Source organism: Dysidea avara, chromosome 3, assembly GCF_963678975.1.
Source record: "Dysidea avara chromosome 3, odDysAvar1.4, whole genome shotgun sequence".
In the NCBI taxonomy this organism is placed as follows: Eukaryota; Metazoa; Porifera; class Demospongiae; order Dictyoceratida; family Dysideidae; genus Dysidea; species Dysidea avara.
Window position 1 is genome coordinate 33045840 of NC_089274.1, and position 16770 is coordinate 33062609.

General features: G+C 36.8%; 3 protein-coding genes across 9 annotated transcripts in view; 1 reads left to right on the plus strand and 2 right to left on the minus strand.

Moving 5' to 3' along the window:
• The window catches only part of LOC136250766 (RCC1 and BTB domain-containing protein 1-like), a 123927-nt gene that overhangs the window by 96364 nt on the left and 10793 nt on the right, over window positions 1-16770 (minus strand). The gene's annotated exons all lie outside the window — the stretch shown is intronic.
• Window positions 237-5381, minus strand: LOC136250762 (uncharacterized). Of its 4 annotated transcripts, XM_066043043.1 has the most exons (8): window positions 4470-5378; window positions 3664-4114; window positions 3403-3606; window positions 3146-3307; window positions 2831-3094; window positions 2400-2620; window positions 965-1098; window positions 237-416 (listed from the first exon to the last, which is right to left on the minus strand). In XM_066043043.1, the coding sequence occupies exons 1-8, from the start codon at window positions 4575-4577 to the stop codon at window positions 350-352; spliced, it is 1611 nt and encodes a 536-aa protein (XP_065899115.1). In that variant the 5' UTR covers window positions 4578-5378; the 3' UTR covers window positions 237-349. The 4 variants fall into 4 exon arrangements, with proteins under 4 accessions (XP_065899115.1, XP_065899114.1, XP_065899113.1 ...); XM_066043042.1 differs by having other exon boundaries at window positions 2436-2620; window positions 3403-4114; window positions 4470-5380; XM_066043041.1 differs by having other exon boundaries at window positions 3403-4114; window positions 4470-5379.
• LOC136250763 (uncharacterized) lies at window positions 1845-14953 on the plus strand. 3 transcript variants are annotated; one of them, XR_010698706.1, is made up of 7 exons: window positions 1845-5519; window positions 5569-5765; window positions 5824-6159; window positions 6591-6814; window positions 14228-14362; window positions 14421-14611; window positions 14663-14953. XR_010698706.1 is itself a non-coding variant. In XM_066043046.1 (5 exons), the coding sequence occupies exons 3-5, from the start codon at window positions 6142-6144 to the stop codon at window positions 8011-8013; spliced, it is 309 nt and encodes a 102-aa protein (XP_065899118.1). In that variant the 5' UTR covers window positions 1845-5519; window positions 5569-5765; window positions 5824-6141; the 3' UTR covers window positions 8014-8121. The 3 variants fall into 3 exon arrangements, 2 of the variants coding, with proteins under 2 accessions (XP_065899118.1, XP_065899117.1); XM_066043046.1 differs by lacking the exons at window positions 14228-14362; window positions 14421-14611; window positions 14663-14953 and adding an exon at window positions 7947-8121; XM_066043045.1 differs by lacking the exons at window positions 1845-5519; window positions 5569-5765; window positions 5824-6159; window positions 6591-6814 and adding an exon at window positions 9500-9914.

Sequence of the window (16770 nt, forward strand, 5' to 3'; positions counted from 1 at the left end):
AGGTACAATCACCCATCCCTCAAATCCCAGTCTTGGCTGGCCTGGCCTTTAAAGGATAATTCTAGGATTGTCTGAAGTGTTTTTCCCAGAGACACTTAGGATATTTCATGCAGCTGCTTTAGCTGATGCAAACGTTTAAAATATTTACGTAATAAAGTTATTATCATTGCTTATTTTTAATGACCTCCCTGTATAGGTCATATTAATTTGCCCCACACTGTAATTTGAGCACTAGCTAAAAAGTATTGCTCTCATATCATTAAAGTTTCTAATTCATTTAATCTCATTTATACACATGCTAATATTTTGCAACTGTATTTGCAATATGTCTGTAGCTAGTTTGCTGCACTCATTTTCTAGGGGATTGCCTGGTTGGGGATGACATCTCGTTAGTCTTTCTCTTCACTCCAGCTTTACTGTAGGTATGAAATCTCAAAAAAACAAACAAACACACAAACAAACAAACAAAAAAAACAAAAACAAAAAAAAAACATACGTACTGTAATATACAGCTAGGGAGGTGTACAGTACTTGTAGAAAAGCAGCACAAATGTAAAAAAATGTTTATGGTATGATTGTATTCACTTGAGCCTCACAAAAAAACATCAAAGGTGAATGTTAAGTTTCAGTAACTCAGTTATTCTTGCATGCTTGTATCAAAAGTGTTGTTTGATATTCTGGTTTAAAAGGGCTATAAATGTTTTCACAATTATTAAGGGAGAACGCAAATAATTTGTATGTCATTGGTTAAATTCAATATTAGCCGCACTTGAGTGGTGCCACAATCAGTTTTGGACTTAAACATTGTTTTCAAGCATCGGGTGGAGGCCAAATTCGAATAATCGCTGTATTGATTTTTGGAACTAAGGTAATAAATGTGATGGTGTTTAACCAAGTAAATAGTTATTGCAGTGTATCTATGTATATGTTAGTATGTGCACTGTCTAAGTATACAGGTACTTACATTGGCACAATGTCTGGTTGGGCATATGCTTGCTCGTACTGTGTTAGGGACACTTCATGTACACTCAACTTCTTTGCAAATTCTATTTTTGCATCTTTCTCTTGTGGTACAGCAGCCTTTTCAAATTCATAATGCTATTTATATAAAACACAGTACTATAACAAACACATATAATGTTGAACTATTGCTAGTCTAATTAGGACAGCAAAAAATTGCCTTTTCAGGCAGGCTTCAGCATGTACATACACATACTGTATAACCTAAATATTTTGAGGTTGAGCAATGTTGCTAAAAATATAATTTTTGCAGATTTGCAAACGCTCCCAAAATGTATTAGACTATATGGAGGTCTAAATATTTCAAGGCTAAAATTTACGCTGATAACCCCCAAAATGACAAAATCAGCAAAAAGTTTCCCCTCGAAATATTTAGGCTATACACTACATAAGATCACATTTCAGGCTTTAAGGTAATGTAGATACTTACGTATGTACAGTATATTTTATTGCAATGTATTTTCCCTCCATAGAACTTAAGGTTACGGGATACTGAGCGACTGTCAAACAAAAATTTTATTACGTAATTAGGGATTGATGTTGTTGTGTTGTGTATCAGCTGGTAACAAGCTTAAATTGTTGGGGGAATCATAGCGTGCTGACTGGACAGGTACAAGGTACAAGAAAACACACGTAACAGTACATGATAACATAAAACAACCCACTTAGTAACTGGCGCACCTGTAAGTGCATGCATAGTTTTGCTGATTAATGGCGATACTGGAGTATTTTCCTGAACCAAAAATCAGGACTGTCAAACAAGTTGTTAACATTTTGTATAAACAAACTACTAGTTTGGCTTCTTGTCTAGGGCTAGCTTGATGGAGCCACTTCTTGGAAATAATGTTTCTAGTGCTTGTGATATCAATTTAAAAATTAATTTTGTGACCACAGTGTCTTGTTTTAGGCCATATTGTAGTCATATTTCAGCAACTATACACATTATTCACAAATCCTCTTGTCATTCCCTCACAAATGATGTTCTTCAAACCTTAGAATTGTTAGTAAGTTCTCATGGTTCTTCATTGGTCTGATTTTTGGTTCACAGTCTTTACTAATTGGCATTGGGACAACTCATGTTTCCATAACAACATTTGAATTTCATGTCGATTAATGAGAAGTTACAGTAAGAATGCATAAATACTTGATAACAATGCATTAAGAAAAATCAAAACATCTAATCATGAAAAATGATTGATGGTGTACATGTGGGGTTTACAGTATCCCCTAACCTTAACAATAATACATTGTACAATGTAGTCTGTAGATGTGGTTACTCATCTATGCATCAGGTGCAAGCAAGTTAATGTGCTACAAAGTATGGGTTCTGTAAGTTTAGAAATTGGCCAGTTGCTCAGCTATACATGCAAGTAGCTTACCACAACAACACCTTTAGAGTTGGTAATTTCAATCACTTTTCCTAAACCTTCTTTTTCCAACTGGTACACAGCCATTACAGCTCCGGATTTGTTTCCTGCATAACGAAACCTCTTCATGTTTACCAGTGGCTGCAGATATAGCTTTTTCCCTTCAGCAGTAAGGCACACAGCTGATGCAGATTTTTCTTTCAGTGGAACATCGACGTCACTGTCAATTTCACCTAATTGATGTATATGAAGTATTAAAATGCATCTGATATACTATATTAGTATGGCATACAACTTTTGACATAGGTAATTATGGTTGCTGTCTTGACTCTATAGTTGACATCATACAAATATTTTGCGATATCTTACTCTAGTGTATGTCACTTATGTGTACCATCATAATGTACATGTTAGAAACCCAATTCTGACACATACATACATACCTGCTTTGCTTATTTCTTCTGTCAATGTGCATCTCCCAGTCATATACAGACTATGCTGGATAGATTTTCTGACAATGTTGATTGCCACCTTTACAGTCTTGTCATGGACTACATCTAGATCTCCATCATCCAGCTGTTGGTCTGTTGTGCCATCTGCAGCTCTGTCATTATCTTCACATTGAACATCATCTCCTTTTATGGTGAAAAGTACATGAAGCACTGCAGCCATTCTTAATACTTGTCCTCGGCTTTTGCTGAGCAAACCTAATGTGGGTGTGCACATTTCATCCACAACAACTATTGTTGCGTACATACCAGATAGTGATTCATCTATTCCAGCGATTCTCTCCAATTGCAGTTGAATTTCATCATAGTAGGCTGCAAATCCACTATAATTTTCAGATAATTGAAACACACGGTCAGAAAGCTTTTCGTGTCTTTCTTTTTGCTCCCTCCATTGTGTTGAAAACAGTTCAACTGTGATAATAGTCAAGCAGTAAATATGCAACATATCAGAGTTCCTAATATTCCTATTGTCTATGCTAAACAGACCACACAGTATATTAATTTACCCAAGTTATCAATAAAAGACTTGTTAACTTCTCCTAGTGAGCTAAATGTCTGGTACATTGGCTTTGGACACATCCACATAAAACGGTGGCTGAACCCTCTCTCTGTGCTTGAAGACTCCATCACATTCCTGGCTACACATGGCTGAGTGAATCCTCCAACAGTCAAGAAAGTGGATGGCATGGCAAAGTTTGATTCACCACTCACTGTGAGCCAAAAATAAAAAATAAACTTAATATCTATTAGAAGAGTCTTACATGTACCTGTATCTCTTTTCCAGTGCAATCCATTATATAGCTGTAGAAACACAGACATTTCATGCGTGTCAAGTAAGCCTTTGCCACGGTATAGATTTAGCTGTGACAAGAAAGCTGACAATTCATCATAAATGCCAATCAATATACAGCCATTTTCAGACATTAAACAGCCCATTTTTTCAAATGAACCATCATCAAACATCCAAGACGGATCCCCCTCACTGACTTGGCAAGCTAGCTGTACCTTCCTCAACACATCAAGCAAGTGGCGATATAAAGTAGATTTTCCACTCCCAGTTGGCATCACAATTGTCATCCACAGAAGAATTGGTTCAACCCAATCCTTTTTGGGGATTTTAATAACTGCTGGAGATAAAAGGTGACTGCACAGTTGCATATATCCACACAAAACTGCTGCTGGAGGAACATTCAATGAAGATCCAACTTGTTCACATCCCTATTCAAAGTAAACATATAGAGTGAAAGAAATTTTAGGCACATCAGTAACATTGCAACAACAAGTATATTGTGTTATTTATAAATGGTTATATCAGCTTTTTTTGTTTCCCATATTCCAAATTATTGTGTTTATATTTGTAGCCAGCCATATCAACTATTGTGATATTATTTAACCTAGTTGTTTGAAATTCTCAGAAATCTGACTAGTTATAAGCTATAATTCACTAAAGCCTGTGTTCTAGTTGTTTAGCTATAGGTAAATGAAAATAATATATTGATGCCAAAGTAAGTCTGAATAAGTTATCAAGTATGTATAATCAATACAGAGTGTGCGTATACACTTAAGTAAATACCTTCTTCAAAGTCTCAGGAATACCTGTCCAGTCAAATTGTAATGCCCAACAATTCTGCAGCCTTTCTCTCAGCTGGCGTTTGTATTTGTCAGGACTTGAAGAAGCCATCAATCGTAATCTATGCAATCTTCACTCTCGATAAGAACACTAACAAGTACTAACAACTGCTTTGTATAATAAAAATCAAAAGTTTTATATGCAGTTGGTCAAAGCTCTGTCAGCACATACCTCTGCATAGGTGTTAAAGTAACAGGCACACTGTACTAGTTATTTAAAACCTACAGAGAAAATGTGCTGACAATGCTCAGAAGCAATTATAAATATGCAACACTCTTAATAAAGTCACAATAAGACAGCAATGCTTCAAGAAGCCTGCAGTCTTACATCTGATCCTTCTACCTTACGGAGGGTTGTGTTTGCAGCTACTACACTCTCAAAGGACACACCAAGATATTGGGAACTTGTTGCTGGTTTTGGTTTTAAGTTTTCTCACAATGTCTCCATAGAGAAGATCAGATTATATGTAGAGAATCTGAGCTACATTGATAAAGATGCTTTTTCAAATGACAAAGTCTTGATGAAAGAATTGATGGGCTTTAGTGGATTCCAGGGTCATCCGATTGGTATTGTCTTAATATCACCAAATACGAAATGCAGAATATGTGGAGGTAACTTACTTGTAAGACAAGATCGACCAAGTTTTCCTGTCTTGTACAGTGATGACACAGGTACTGTCAGTGGAACTCATTTTCGCAAATATTGCAGCAATAGTAGTAAAGACTGTTCGTTTGTCCAGCATTATGGATGCTATACTATTGGAGATCCGTCTACAGTGCTATATGATGAAGACTGTTTAGATCTTCCATACTTTATGTCAACCAGTATGACAGTTTTTGCCACCGCTATGCTAACAAAGCTTTCTGCAGAGATATTGATAGGTCAAATGTCTTATAAGCAAAGGGCTGACATTTTTAATTATACTCATGGCTACGATATGGCCATGAAGAGAAATGCATCATTCAGCTACAAAGAATTGGAAACCAATTGCAGGTAAATAGACAAATATATTGCCAAATAAAAACTCTAATTTGATCTGTAGTGCAAGTAAAGAACCCTTTGACAGAAAAGTGCTGGACAGACGTAGACTGGAAGATGCTCATTTGAAAGTGTGCCTGATTGATGTTTACAACAGATATCCAAGTTTTTTTCCAAATCGTTCTGTTTACACAGACTTGCAGAAGGCTTTGAATGAATACACACCACAGTATTATGAAGCTTTTGCTAAATCCTACTCAGGTATCAATTAAGCCCCTGTATGACTTATGCTTATTGTTTTGTGTCATTGCATACATAGATCACCAATGTAAATATCCAGGATGCAGCAATGTTCTTGTAATTGATGGTAACCTGAAGAACAGGCGAGCTGTATGTGCAGCTTCTGAGGCTGGTTACTTGCAATATCCTGGATTGTGTGGCACCATCAAGTCAGGCTGTCAGTTGACACCATTGCAGACATCAAAGTATTGCTACCAACATGCTAACAGAGTATCTAATGCTCAACCGCAGTGCTAAGATAACCAGATGGAAGAAGACATCCCACAATCCATTGAAAGCACAGAATCTGAATCTGATGGCATTATAAAATTTATTTTATCTAGAAAGCAGACTAGAAATGGAGCCTACTATTCAGGTACATACATTGTGTTATAGTTACAGTACATGTGCCTAAATTTTCAACTACCGTATATTACAGAAACAGACATTTCTGTACAATATAGTAATAGTGGTGTAGGCTGAGTTGTGCTATACACAGGAAACTGTTGCAGGGATGTTTTTTTTTTGGGGGGGGGGGGGGGCAAAGGGGGAATTTTGCCTCCCTGAAAATGATTTTGCCCCCCCCCTCCTGAACTATGCTTCAACTGGTTCAATAATAAGTAAATTTTAGGTGACTTAAGTTCCCCCCCCCCTTTCAAATTTTGAAAAGCTCAAATTGCTCCTCCTGAATTTATTTTCTAGAAAAATCCCTGCTGTTGTGTGTTATGTATACCATATATTAGTTTAGCCAAGGCTGTTATAAATTTGATAACTGTTTGTGGTGTTCTTGTTTCTGCTTTCTTACAGGTAGCATGGTTAGGATCTGATGAAAAGATTACATGGGAGTCACGTTCATCATTGCCACAACACCTCATTGATGATTTTGAAAATGGCATGCAATATGAAGAAGCAGTAATAACTGAAGCTAAGTTTGGAGCAGTTAACCACACCGTTACCATAAACATGACAACTACTACACCAGAGCAACCATCAAAGAAGTCACGTACATCCTTGCCGGACTACACTCCAGGGTATGAAGTTGTCTGTACCTGTTTCTGCTATGCAAATGTCTTATGCTCATATTTTACTCTATACCCACTGTTTTCAAGTACTAAATGTTATGTCGCTGTTCCACATACACTATATCTTGCAGCACATCCTAATAGTTAAGATAAATAGTGAACAACATTACTATAATGTAAACACATTGTTATTATTCCATATATCTTACAACACATTGCTTTTGGGAGCTAAGCATATTGTTGTAAGCACATTTCTTTATCTTGCAAAACATTGCTTAGCATTTGATAGGCATAATTTTATTGCTGTTAACATACGTATTTCTTTTGTTCTAAAAACATTGCTTAACATTTGAGAGCTATATTGCTGTAAACACATTGCTATTATTCCACACGTCTTGCAAAACACTGCTAACATTTGAGAACTATATTGCTGTAAACACATTGCTTTTATTCCACACATCTTGCAAAGCATTGTTTAACATTTGAGAACTATATTGCTGTAAACACATTGTTTTTATTCCACACATCTTGCAAAACATAGCTTAACATTTGAGAACTATATTGCTGTAAACACATTGTTTTTATTCCACACATCTTGCAAAACATAGCTTAACATTTGAGAACTATATTACTGTAAACACATTGTTTTTATTCCACACATCTTGCAAAACATAGCTTAACATTTGAGAACTATATTGCTGTAAACACATTGCTATTATACCACACATCTTGTGAAAGAGACAATTGAAAGCTACGTATATTGCTGTAAACACATTTCTTTAATTCCACACATCTTGCAAACACTGCTACCATTTGAGAGCTATATTACTGTAAACATATTACTTTTATTCCACACATCTTGCAAAACATTGCTTGACACTTCAGAGTCATATTGCTCTTTGAAAGTGTTACAGTAAATGTAGCATTTGAACTATTATATTAATTGCCAACACTCATCCTTAACTAAGCTATGTGTATGTGTCATGTCTTTAAAAATATCACCTCTTCACAAAGTTCTACTTACGTATATGTAGTAGTAATTACGTCAAAGAAATAAAAAACAGCTAATTACTTCATGATCGGCCAGTTTAAAAGACTACCTTATAATAGTTGAGCTCTTGAGTTACGTAATTACTAACAGTGGTGAAATTGCAAACAGTGGAAATGAAACTGGAAAACTGAAACTGAAATTGTTGCAAAATAGCTAATAGTACTCACCTCTTTACAAGGACCACCTCTATGATAGACCACCTTTATGATAAGACCATTTCATTACAGTGACCACATTATTTATAGTTCATGACCACTTTAAGTATCAGCAGTTTATAAGCTCCTGATATCAGGTAAGGCTATAATTTCATATTCTCGTTATTTAGTGACCACTTCAAAAAAGCTAGGGTGTATTTCATGAATTTGTGTACAAGGTCATCTTTTGCAAGACCCCATAAGCGCTGCAAGGTGCAAAGAAGCATTTAACAGCTGTTAATAATCTCTGCACACTGTTGGTGAATTTTTACCATCACCAGCTTAATGCACAGTGCCTTATAAGGATGGTTGTGAATCACATTAATGTATTAGCATGATTTCATTGGTTACAACACTTAGCTGGTGGCTTTGTATCATGTGTAAGTGCACCTCCATAGTGACTTCAGAGCACTTCAAAACCCATTATTACTAGTGGATTTGTTTCGACAAAATCATGCTCAATTGTGAAAATTGGCTCACAATTTTATCAAGAATCCATAACATAATCTTAGTCATTGAAGCCAATAAAATGCACCACTAATTAGATCCAAATATTGGTTTGCTGAACAAGATAATGCTGGTTACAAAACACTCCTTTGCGCTTTGCGGTGCTTTTAGGCTCCTGTCTATTGAGATCAAATTTTTGTCTCATTTTACTTTAGTGTAAGAGGCTAACAAAAATATGATTTAGTATGAATGAGATGTAAACTCTAAAGTATAGCTAGCTACACCATAAATAGCTATAGAGCTAGCTTTTGGGGCCCAAATTTTGTACAATGAAGTGGCCTTATTAACAAGATTAGCTAATTATATATCCACAACTATTATATTTTATGGTCTTGTATAGCCAGACTGATTTTCTTATCATTGGGCAGAGGAATGCACAAGATGTCTATTGTTTCCAATACAAGACCATAATAAAATAATGGTAGCTATATAGCTAGCTAACCTCATTAATAAAGCTACTTCATTATACAAACTTTGGCCCCAAAAAGCTAGGTCTAGCTATATGGTAGTGATGCACTGATACCCATACTAGCATCAGTATCGGCCCTATTTTGGCGGTATCAGACTTGTATCGGTAAAGCTATACATTCCCGATACCAGCCAATACTTTAGATGACATCATTTAATTACTTATCAAGATGGCGGCGTACATAGCACATTGAACAGAGTTGAGCAAAAGCTGATATAAGTTATGATTTCCTGAAAAGAAGCCAGCTACTAGCATTATTAGTACAGTTGAAACTGAAGTAAGCCACAAAAAAAGATTCATTGAAGCCATAAACTATTATCTTCTAGTGATGCACTGATACCGATACTAGTATCGGTATCGGCCCTATTTTAGAGGCATCAGACTGGTATCGGTAAAGCTATAAATGTCCGATACTAATCGATACTTTGTGTGACGTCACCTAATTGCTTTTCAAGATGGCGACACACGTAGCGTGTCAAACGTAGTTAAGCAAAAGCTGATATAAGCGGCCATGAATTCTTTTAAAGAAGCCAACCATTAACATTATTAGTATGTGGAAACAGCAGTAAGCCACGAAATAAGATTCATTGAAGCCATAAATGATTGTTGTCCTCGTGATTGATGGCCACAAAACCAGGAACTACAGTTTATGAAATTAGCTAACGTGTTTAGTAAGCTAGTCTATCAACTACTATTGGAATTACCAGCTGTTTCTGTGAGTAATTCCTCAGTGTGGCAAAGTATCGGTATCGGATCAGTATCGGTCATTTCCATCTAAAATGTACTCGGTATCGGATCGGTAGTGAAAATGTGGTATCGGTGCATCACTATTATCTTCGCGTAACAAGACCAGCAAACTGCAGTTGATGGCATTAGCAAATGAGTTTAGTAAGCTAAATCACTAGCTGTTTCTTGTGAGAAATGCCTGTTGGGCAAAGTATCAGTATCGGATTGGTATCGGCCATTTGACCTCAAATGTATCGGTATTGGATAGGTAGTGAAAAGGTTGTATCGGTGCATCACTACTATATAGTGTGTAACTACTGTCGAGTTAACATCTCATTCATACTAAGTCATTATTTTGTTAGCCTCATAGGTACGTATTTTGAATAATCAGGTTATACAAAAGTAAAATGAGACAACATATGATCTCAATATTTGTACACAAATTCATGAAATACACCACAGCTTTTTTGAAATTGCTTTGAAATGGCTAAATAATGGGAATAATGAGTTATCCTTATTAATGTGGTCATGAAGTATAAAATACGTGGTCACTATAATGAAGTGGTCTTATCATAGAGGTGGTCTTTGTAAAGAGGTCAGTACTATTAGCTATTTCACAAGTTTTGAATGATTTCAGTTTCAGTTTTCAATTTCCACTGTTTCCAATGTCCCTGTAACAGTGGCCATAAAAAGTAGATGGAATTCTCCACCTTACTATATGGTTATATCACATGTTTTGTCCACGTTTCATGTTGTACCACATGTATCAACTGGCAAGATATTAAATATCAAAATGACATGGAAAAAACGTTGTCACACAAGAGTGCAAATGTATACCTATACGAGTAGTTACGTATGAATGAGCTTGTAATAAGGAAATGAAATAAATGTTGCAGGATATGCTTATTCTATTTCTATAAGGTCATAGGTATGTAGTTGGTCTTATAATCTCGAATCAATTACTTTTCTGACCACTTCCAGCACTTGTAGCTGCTTGTACTGTTATCAAGTTACGCTTATCTGAAGACATCAGTCAGGCAGGCAGTAAGTAGAAAATTCCACTGAATAATTTATTTGTAGAAACCTACTGGAAGAATTTTTGGTCATACGAAGGCACTTTCGGGCTTGGATATACTGCCAAGGTGCCATGAAGGTATAGTTAAGCTGGTTTCTCATCGAGATATATTTTTGAGAATAAATGCAAACCTCCATGATCCCTACCCTACTATACAGTATAATACCATACTCTGTGTGATGGCAATTCATTAATCTATAGTATTTTTCAAGAGACATATTCTGGAATAAGCTGCAATACAGAGAAAGACAAAAAAATAGGTCACCATCGAACAGCAGGTAACACATGTATCAATATACGCATGTGACCACTAAATGACACATATATAGTTCAACCACAAGCTCAATGTGGACACATGTCTTGTGACGGTTTATTAAAACCGAATACCATACACTATGATAGTAGTGTATAATAGGGACCAACAAAGGAGTAGGATGTGGCCCATGAAATATTATCACCCAAAAAAACAGCCTCAATTTTCCCTAACAACGATCAGGCAGTATTGGTTAAGTGAAATTAAGCCCAAACAAGCTTTCAGATCAACCCGAAATGCTTTCAACAAGTTGGTATGGAATTTTAAAAATTATTTATTTAATGGAATATTCTACTGACTGAGTAGTTAGTAAGTAACTGATTGGCTGATGCCTTCAGACAAGTGTAACTCGATGATGGCTAAGGCTACGGACTTGATTTTTTCACTGTTTGACGTCGCTTCGGCCTGACAGGTGCCTTTTGGCATACTGCAGTACATACAATGCATTCTTCATGGACTTACCAGTGTCCTCCTTTGTGTCCCATTCATCTTTGCTGACAGCGAAAAGTGTTGATTTGGTGATACCATGTGATGGCTTCCCTTCGTAACAGAAATTGTCTGCATTTGTCATAGTGGCTATTTTGATATCATAGGAACTTTTCAAACAGTTCTTGATTCATACTGCTGTGTAACAGGTTGACCATAGCCAACAACGAAGCATAATGGATACTTCACTTTTCAGACAATAATTAATATAACTGGGGCGAGCAGCACCATTTCTTTCTTTCGGTATGCGTGGATTGCAGAGGTGCTAATCAAACACTTCTTGATTTGAAATCCTGCGTAATGGGTTGAACATAGCTGACAACGAAGTGTAATGGATACTTCACTTTTCAGAGAATATTTAGGGAACGCGGTGCCATTTCAGATGCGGTATACGTGGGTTCACCAGTCATAATTATTATTTACAAAATACCGTATAGCGGGAATGATTCACGGAAGAAAACATTCGCGAATGATCTACTATTTCTTCATTCGCGAAAAAACGTTTGCGATTTATTGCATAAAATGGGTGCATCCATTGATAACGAATAAATGTTTTTCTATGGATAGTTAGGGAATGCTCGACTATATGGCTGACCCTGACATGTTGCGTACTACGCATACTAGCCATGCATGATCACTGTTTCGCTGGAGAAGTAGGCATTCACGATAATGAGTGCAGACGATAGGCACGCCTATAGCTTGGGGGCAGCACTAAAACTGAGGCTAAGACACACTATTCCAGCACAGTGAATCACTGGGCTGCAATTATATTTGCCCCATTTAGTAGCACTGATTTTTCCACTGTCACTGAAGTTGCATCTCTGTTCGAATCAATGCGGTCCTGTGCCTCACTAGCTATACCATCACACATATATAGCAGTTTAGTGAGTAGCAAGGTGAGTAGCTACCCGTTTATGCACTAGTTACATGAATGCTACATCAACTGATCCATGAAAAACAACTTTTTAATTGTAGGAAAAATTTTGCAAGAAAACATCTGCAAATGCACCTAAAATCGCGAAATTTGTGAATGTTTTCTTCCACGAAACATTCCCGTTATACGGTATGTTAACAACAAGTACATAGAGAAATTTGGAATTTTCAACTAGAGTAGGGACCATAGCATGTCGATAAAAAGTACTGAAACAAGTTGGAGTAGTGCACAATATTAAATCACAGTAAAACAATATGAAGCGTTATATCCCTACTGTGCTCAAGATACCATAATGGAAATGCACAGTAGGGATATAACACTTCTTATTGTTTTACTGTGAATTAATATTGTGCGCTACTCCAGCTTGTTTCAGTACTTTTTATCGATGTGTTATGGTCCTACTCTAGTTGAAAATTCCAAAGTTTTCTGTGTACTTGTATATATGCTTTCACACAGATTGCATTACTAATACCTTACAACGCTGACCATGCTTTTGCTAGCAGTTAAAAATAACTGTCATGACACATCAAAATAGTGACTGGATTTGCAAAAAGGGGTTTTCCACACACATTCAATTCTATGAACTTGGAAGACCATAACTCAGTGTTCAAGTAAGATGCAAGCCTGAAACTTTCTCCATCCCTTAACCTACTGTATGCATACAAATGTTCAAGGAATGTAATCTTCAAGGATTTTTGCAGTTGCTTGACTTTCTGTGAAATTTTCATCCTTGAAAATTAATGATTATTAAGGTTGGCTCTATGCTTTCTAAAAGATAACCTCAGTGAAAAACGACTGATCCTAAAAAAAACAAAAAATGGAAAATCTGAAATTTGTCAACCCACGAAAATTATGTACCTTGAAAAGTTATACATAATATTATACAGTATGTCGGTTCTCAGTGTTTGACCAAATTTCAAAGCATAAATTTTTCCCAATCTGAAGTTATGATACAGTATGTCAAAGTTGGTAAATTAGATGTGTGTGGAAACCCCTTTTCATAAATCCGGTCACATGATGTCTTGCTATCAATACTAAACTAGCTTCAAGCTTTTCATTTTGTACGTAGGGCTAACCTATTCAATGGAAGCATTGCTTAAAATGTGTAGGGTCGCATGCCGGTGTTTACAATACAAGTTCACTCTGTCCAGAACAAGAACATTTACATTTGCACACAGACCATGTACTTTGTGCAGTTTACGTGAGTAAAGAATTGTGTACATCGTGTCAGACTCTATATATTGTATTACTCTAACTTTTCAATTTAGCAATTTGGGATACTCTCAATAAATCTTATTAGTTGTACCTGTCACCAAAGTATTACTGTGACATAGCTCCCTTCTGTACAACCATATAGTCCTTTACACAGCTTAACACTTTAGCTATCTGGTCAATAACTGAATGGGATATAGATAAGGTATGTAAGTGTCCTTTAGTGCAGCACATCATGGTTTAGCTCCTGGCTCAATGGTTCAAACTCTCACCCCTAAAAGCAATCAGTTTATTGTGGACAGAGAGACACACTTGATTGCACTTTAGCAACACTCATAATAAGACCAGGCATATATCTATAGTCCTTGTGTTAAAATATCTATGTTCCTGGAAATTATAGGGAAGCATTAAACAACAAATATAAAACTTAATCTTGTTTTGCTGTCTTTCTTCAGGAATACTAGCTGGAGTGAGACCATGTGGAATAATTGTGCTGGTTTCAGAACTGTTCTCCTGTGAGTCAATATCACAAGTATATGCCATCCTTCATGAATACTTTCGGAGTAATGATAGTGTTGCACACAGCCTGGGTATGTGTGTATAATATGGCTAGACATGTAAAAAAGGTCTGTGTTATATTTTGTTTAGAATTTATTTGCTACGATGATGGCTGTCATCTGCGCAAGTATTCCTGTAATCCTTGTAGAAAGGATGAAACACCCACAGCGAAACTACTAGCTGCTAGCGAGATAGTGATCGACAAAATGCACTTTAGTGGGCATACGGATAAGTGGTGTTTAGCAACCTGTAATCCTAATGTATTTTCCGGCCTAAACAATGTCAGTGGATAGGTAAGCATATAGCAAACTTAAATTTCTTCCAATACACAGGTAGACACAGAGATATGTGAACAGACATTCGCGTGGTTATCACGTTACTGTCACGTCACAAGACACATGACCCGAAATACGTTTGTTTTCTTTTTGTTGTACCTATGTGATCTCCACAACAGGAGAGAAGAAACAAAACTACGAAACAGTCACTACCTGTGACATTGCTTTGATATAGAGTATGCTGGACATCAATACATATATTAGTGCAAATAGTGTTAATTCTTTCAACATGTTATATAATTGTATGACACCTAGCTACTTATACAAAAAAATATGAGAAATACTTAAATGAGTAAAGCCAAGCATAATAATAATGTAATATAAAAATACATTTGACATTATCAAAAGTTGAAGTACTTTGAAGAGCTTTGGCACTGACATTTAAGAGTGGACAGGTCGGATATTAATTTTATTTGTGATATACTATATACATATATTTATAGCTACGTACAATTTTTCAAGGTACACAAATTTTGTAGATCAACAAATTTCATGTTTTATTTTTGAGGATTATTTATTTTTCATTGAGGATACCTATTAGGAAGCATAAAGCTTACTCTGATAATCGTTTAATTTTTGAGGATGAAAATTTTGCAGAAAGCTAAGCAACAGTGAAAATCCCAAAATGTACATCCTTGATAAACTACAACTTAGACATTTGGGATATATTCGAAATGTCTTGGGACAAATAGACACTTGTGAATATCCCAAAGGTCTCTTAGCATTCTATAAGGACTGTTAGGACTGGGATTTGGGGGGGGGGATGGGAGATAGGACAGCTTAGACATTTGGGATCTATCTGAAGTGTCTTGGGACAAATAGACACTTGTGAATATCCCAAAGATCTCTTAGCATTCTATAAGGACTGTTAGGACTGGGATTTGGGGGGGGGGAGATGGGAGGTAGGACAGCTTAGACATTTGGGGATATATCTGAAGTGTCTTGGGACAAATAGACACTTGTGAATATCCCAAAGATCTCTTAGCATTCTATAAGGATTGTTAGGACTGGGATTTGGGGGGGGGGGGGGGGGAGGTGGGAGATAGGACAGCTTAGACATTTGGGATCTATCTGAAGTGTCTTGGGACAAATAGACACTTGTGAATATCCCAAAGGTCTCTTAGCATTCTATAAGGACTGTTAGGACTGGGATTGGGGGGGGGGGGGGTATGGGAGATAGGACAGCTTAGACATTTGGGATCTATCTGAAGTGTCTAGGGACAAATAGACACTTGTGAATATCCCAAAGGTGTCTTAGCATTCTATAAAGACTGTTAGGACTGGGATTTGGGAGAGGGGGTGGGGTAGGATATCTTAGACATTTGGGATATACTCAAAGTGTCTAGGGACAAATAGACACTTGGGAATACCTCAAAGGTCTCTCAAAACTGTTAGGACTGGGATTTGAGGGAGGATATGAGTTTCTGTCATATGGTTGAGGACAGTTGGATGACAAGACATTCTATGGCAATCCTGGACCATCCTGCATTTTCAATGCAGGTGGACACAAAGCATGACACAGCCAGAGGGAAGCCATATCGCACTATCGCAAATTTACGCCTTGGGTTGTTGGCAAAAGAACTGGAACACAAAGGAGCCAGGACAAAGCTAAGTCCATGATACGTGCATTGTACGTACTGCAGTTGATGAAAAGACACGTCTCGGTACAAAGTGACGCTGAACAGTGAAGAAATCAAGCCCGTAGCCTTATCCATTATCAAGCTATGCTTGGCTGAAGGCTTAGTTAGTCAGAATAAAATTCTATTAAATAGAAAACTTTTAAAATTCCGTACAAACTTGTTGGAAGGGTTTGGGGTCACTGTTTGGGCTTGGCTATGCCTAACCAATACTGTCAAGCTGTTATGAAGGAATTTGAGGCTGGTTTTAGGGTAATATTTTTGGGCAAGAAAGCCCAAAACTGCATGATCCCTAATATACAGTACTACCATACTGTATGATAGTTCATAATATCAGGGTTGAAGCCAGGTCAGGTCATGCGGGTCACATTTTTCCCGATCAACTGTGTCCAACCAGAATTGTAGTATACCTGGGTCCAACATTGATTGTGCATTGCATCACATGTCTTTATAGATGGAAGTATAATC

What these genes read in the sequence shown, in the direction of transcription:
- LOC136250762 (XM_066043041.1), bottom strand. Translation starts at nt 4,577, where the DNA reads ATGGCTTCTTCAAGTCCTGACAAATACAAACGCCAGCTGAGAGAAAGG. An exon ending in ACTCTAAAGGTGTTGTTGTG is followed by an intron (nt 1,099 to 2,399) that starts GTAAGCTACTTG and finishes TTATATAAATAG; the next exon opens with CATTATGAATTTGAAAAGGC. An exon ending in CAACCAGACATTGTGCCAAT is followed by an intron (nt 417 to 964) that starts GTAAGTACCTGT and finishes TCATACCTACAG; the next exon opens with TAAAGCTGGAGTGAAGAGAA.
- LOC136250763 (XM_066043045.1), top strand. Translation starts at nt 9,893, where the DNA reads ATGGCATTAGCAAATGAGTTTA. An exon ending in GGCATTAGCAAATGAGTTTA is followed by an intron (nt 9,915 to 14,227) that starts GTAAGCTAAATC and finishes GTCTTTCTTCAG; the next exon opens with GAATACTAGCTGGAGTGAGA. An exon ending in TATTTTCCGGCCTAAACAAT is followed by an intron (nt 14,612 to 14,662) that starts GTCAGTGGATAG and finishes TCCAATACACAG; the next exon opens with GTAGACACAGAGATATGTGA.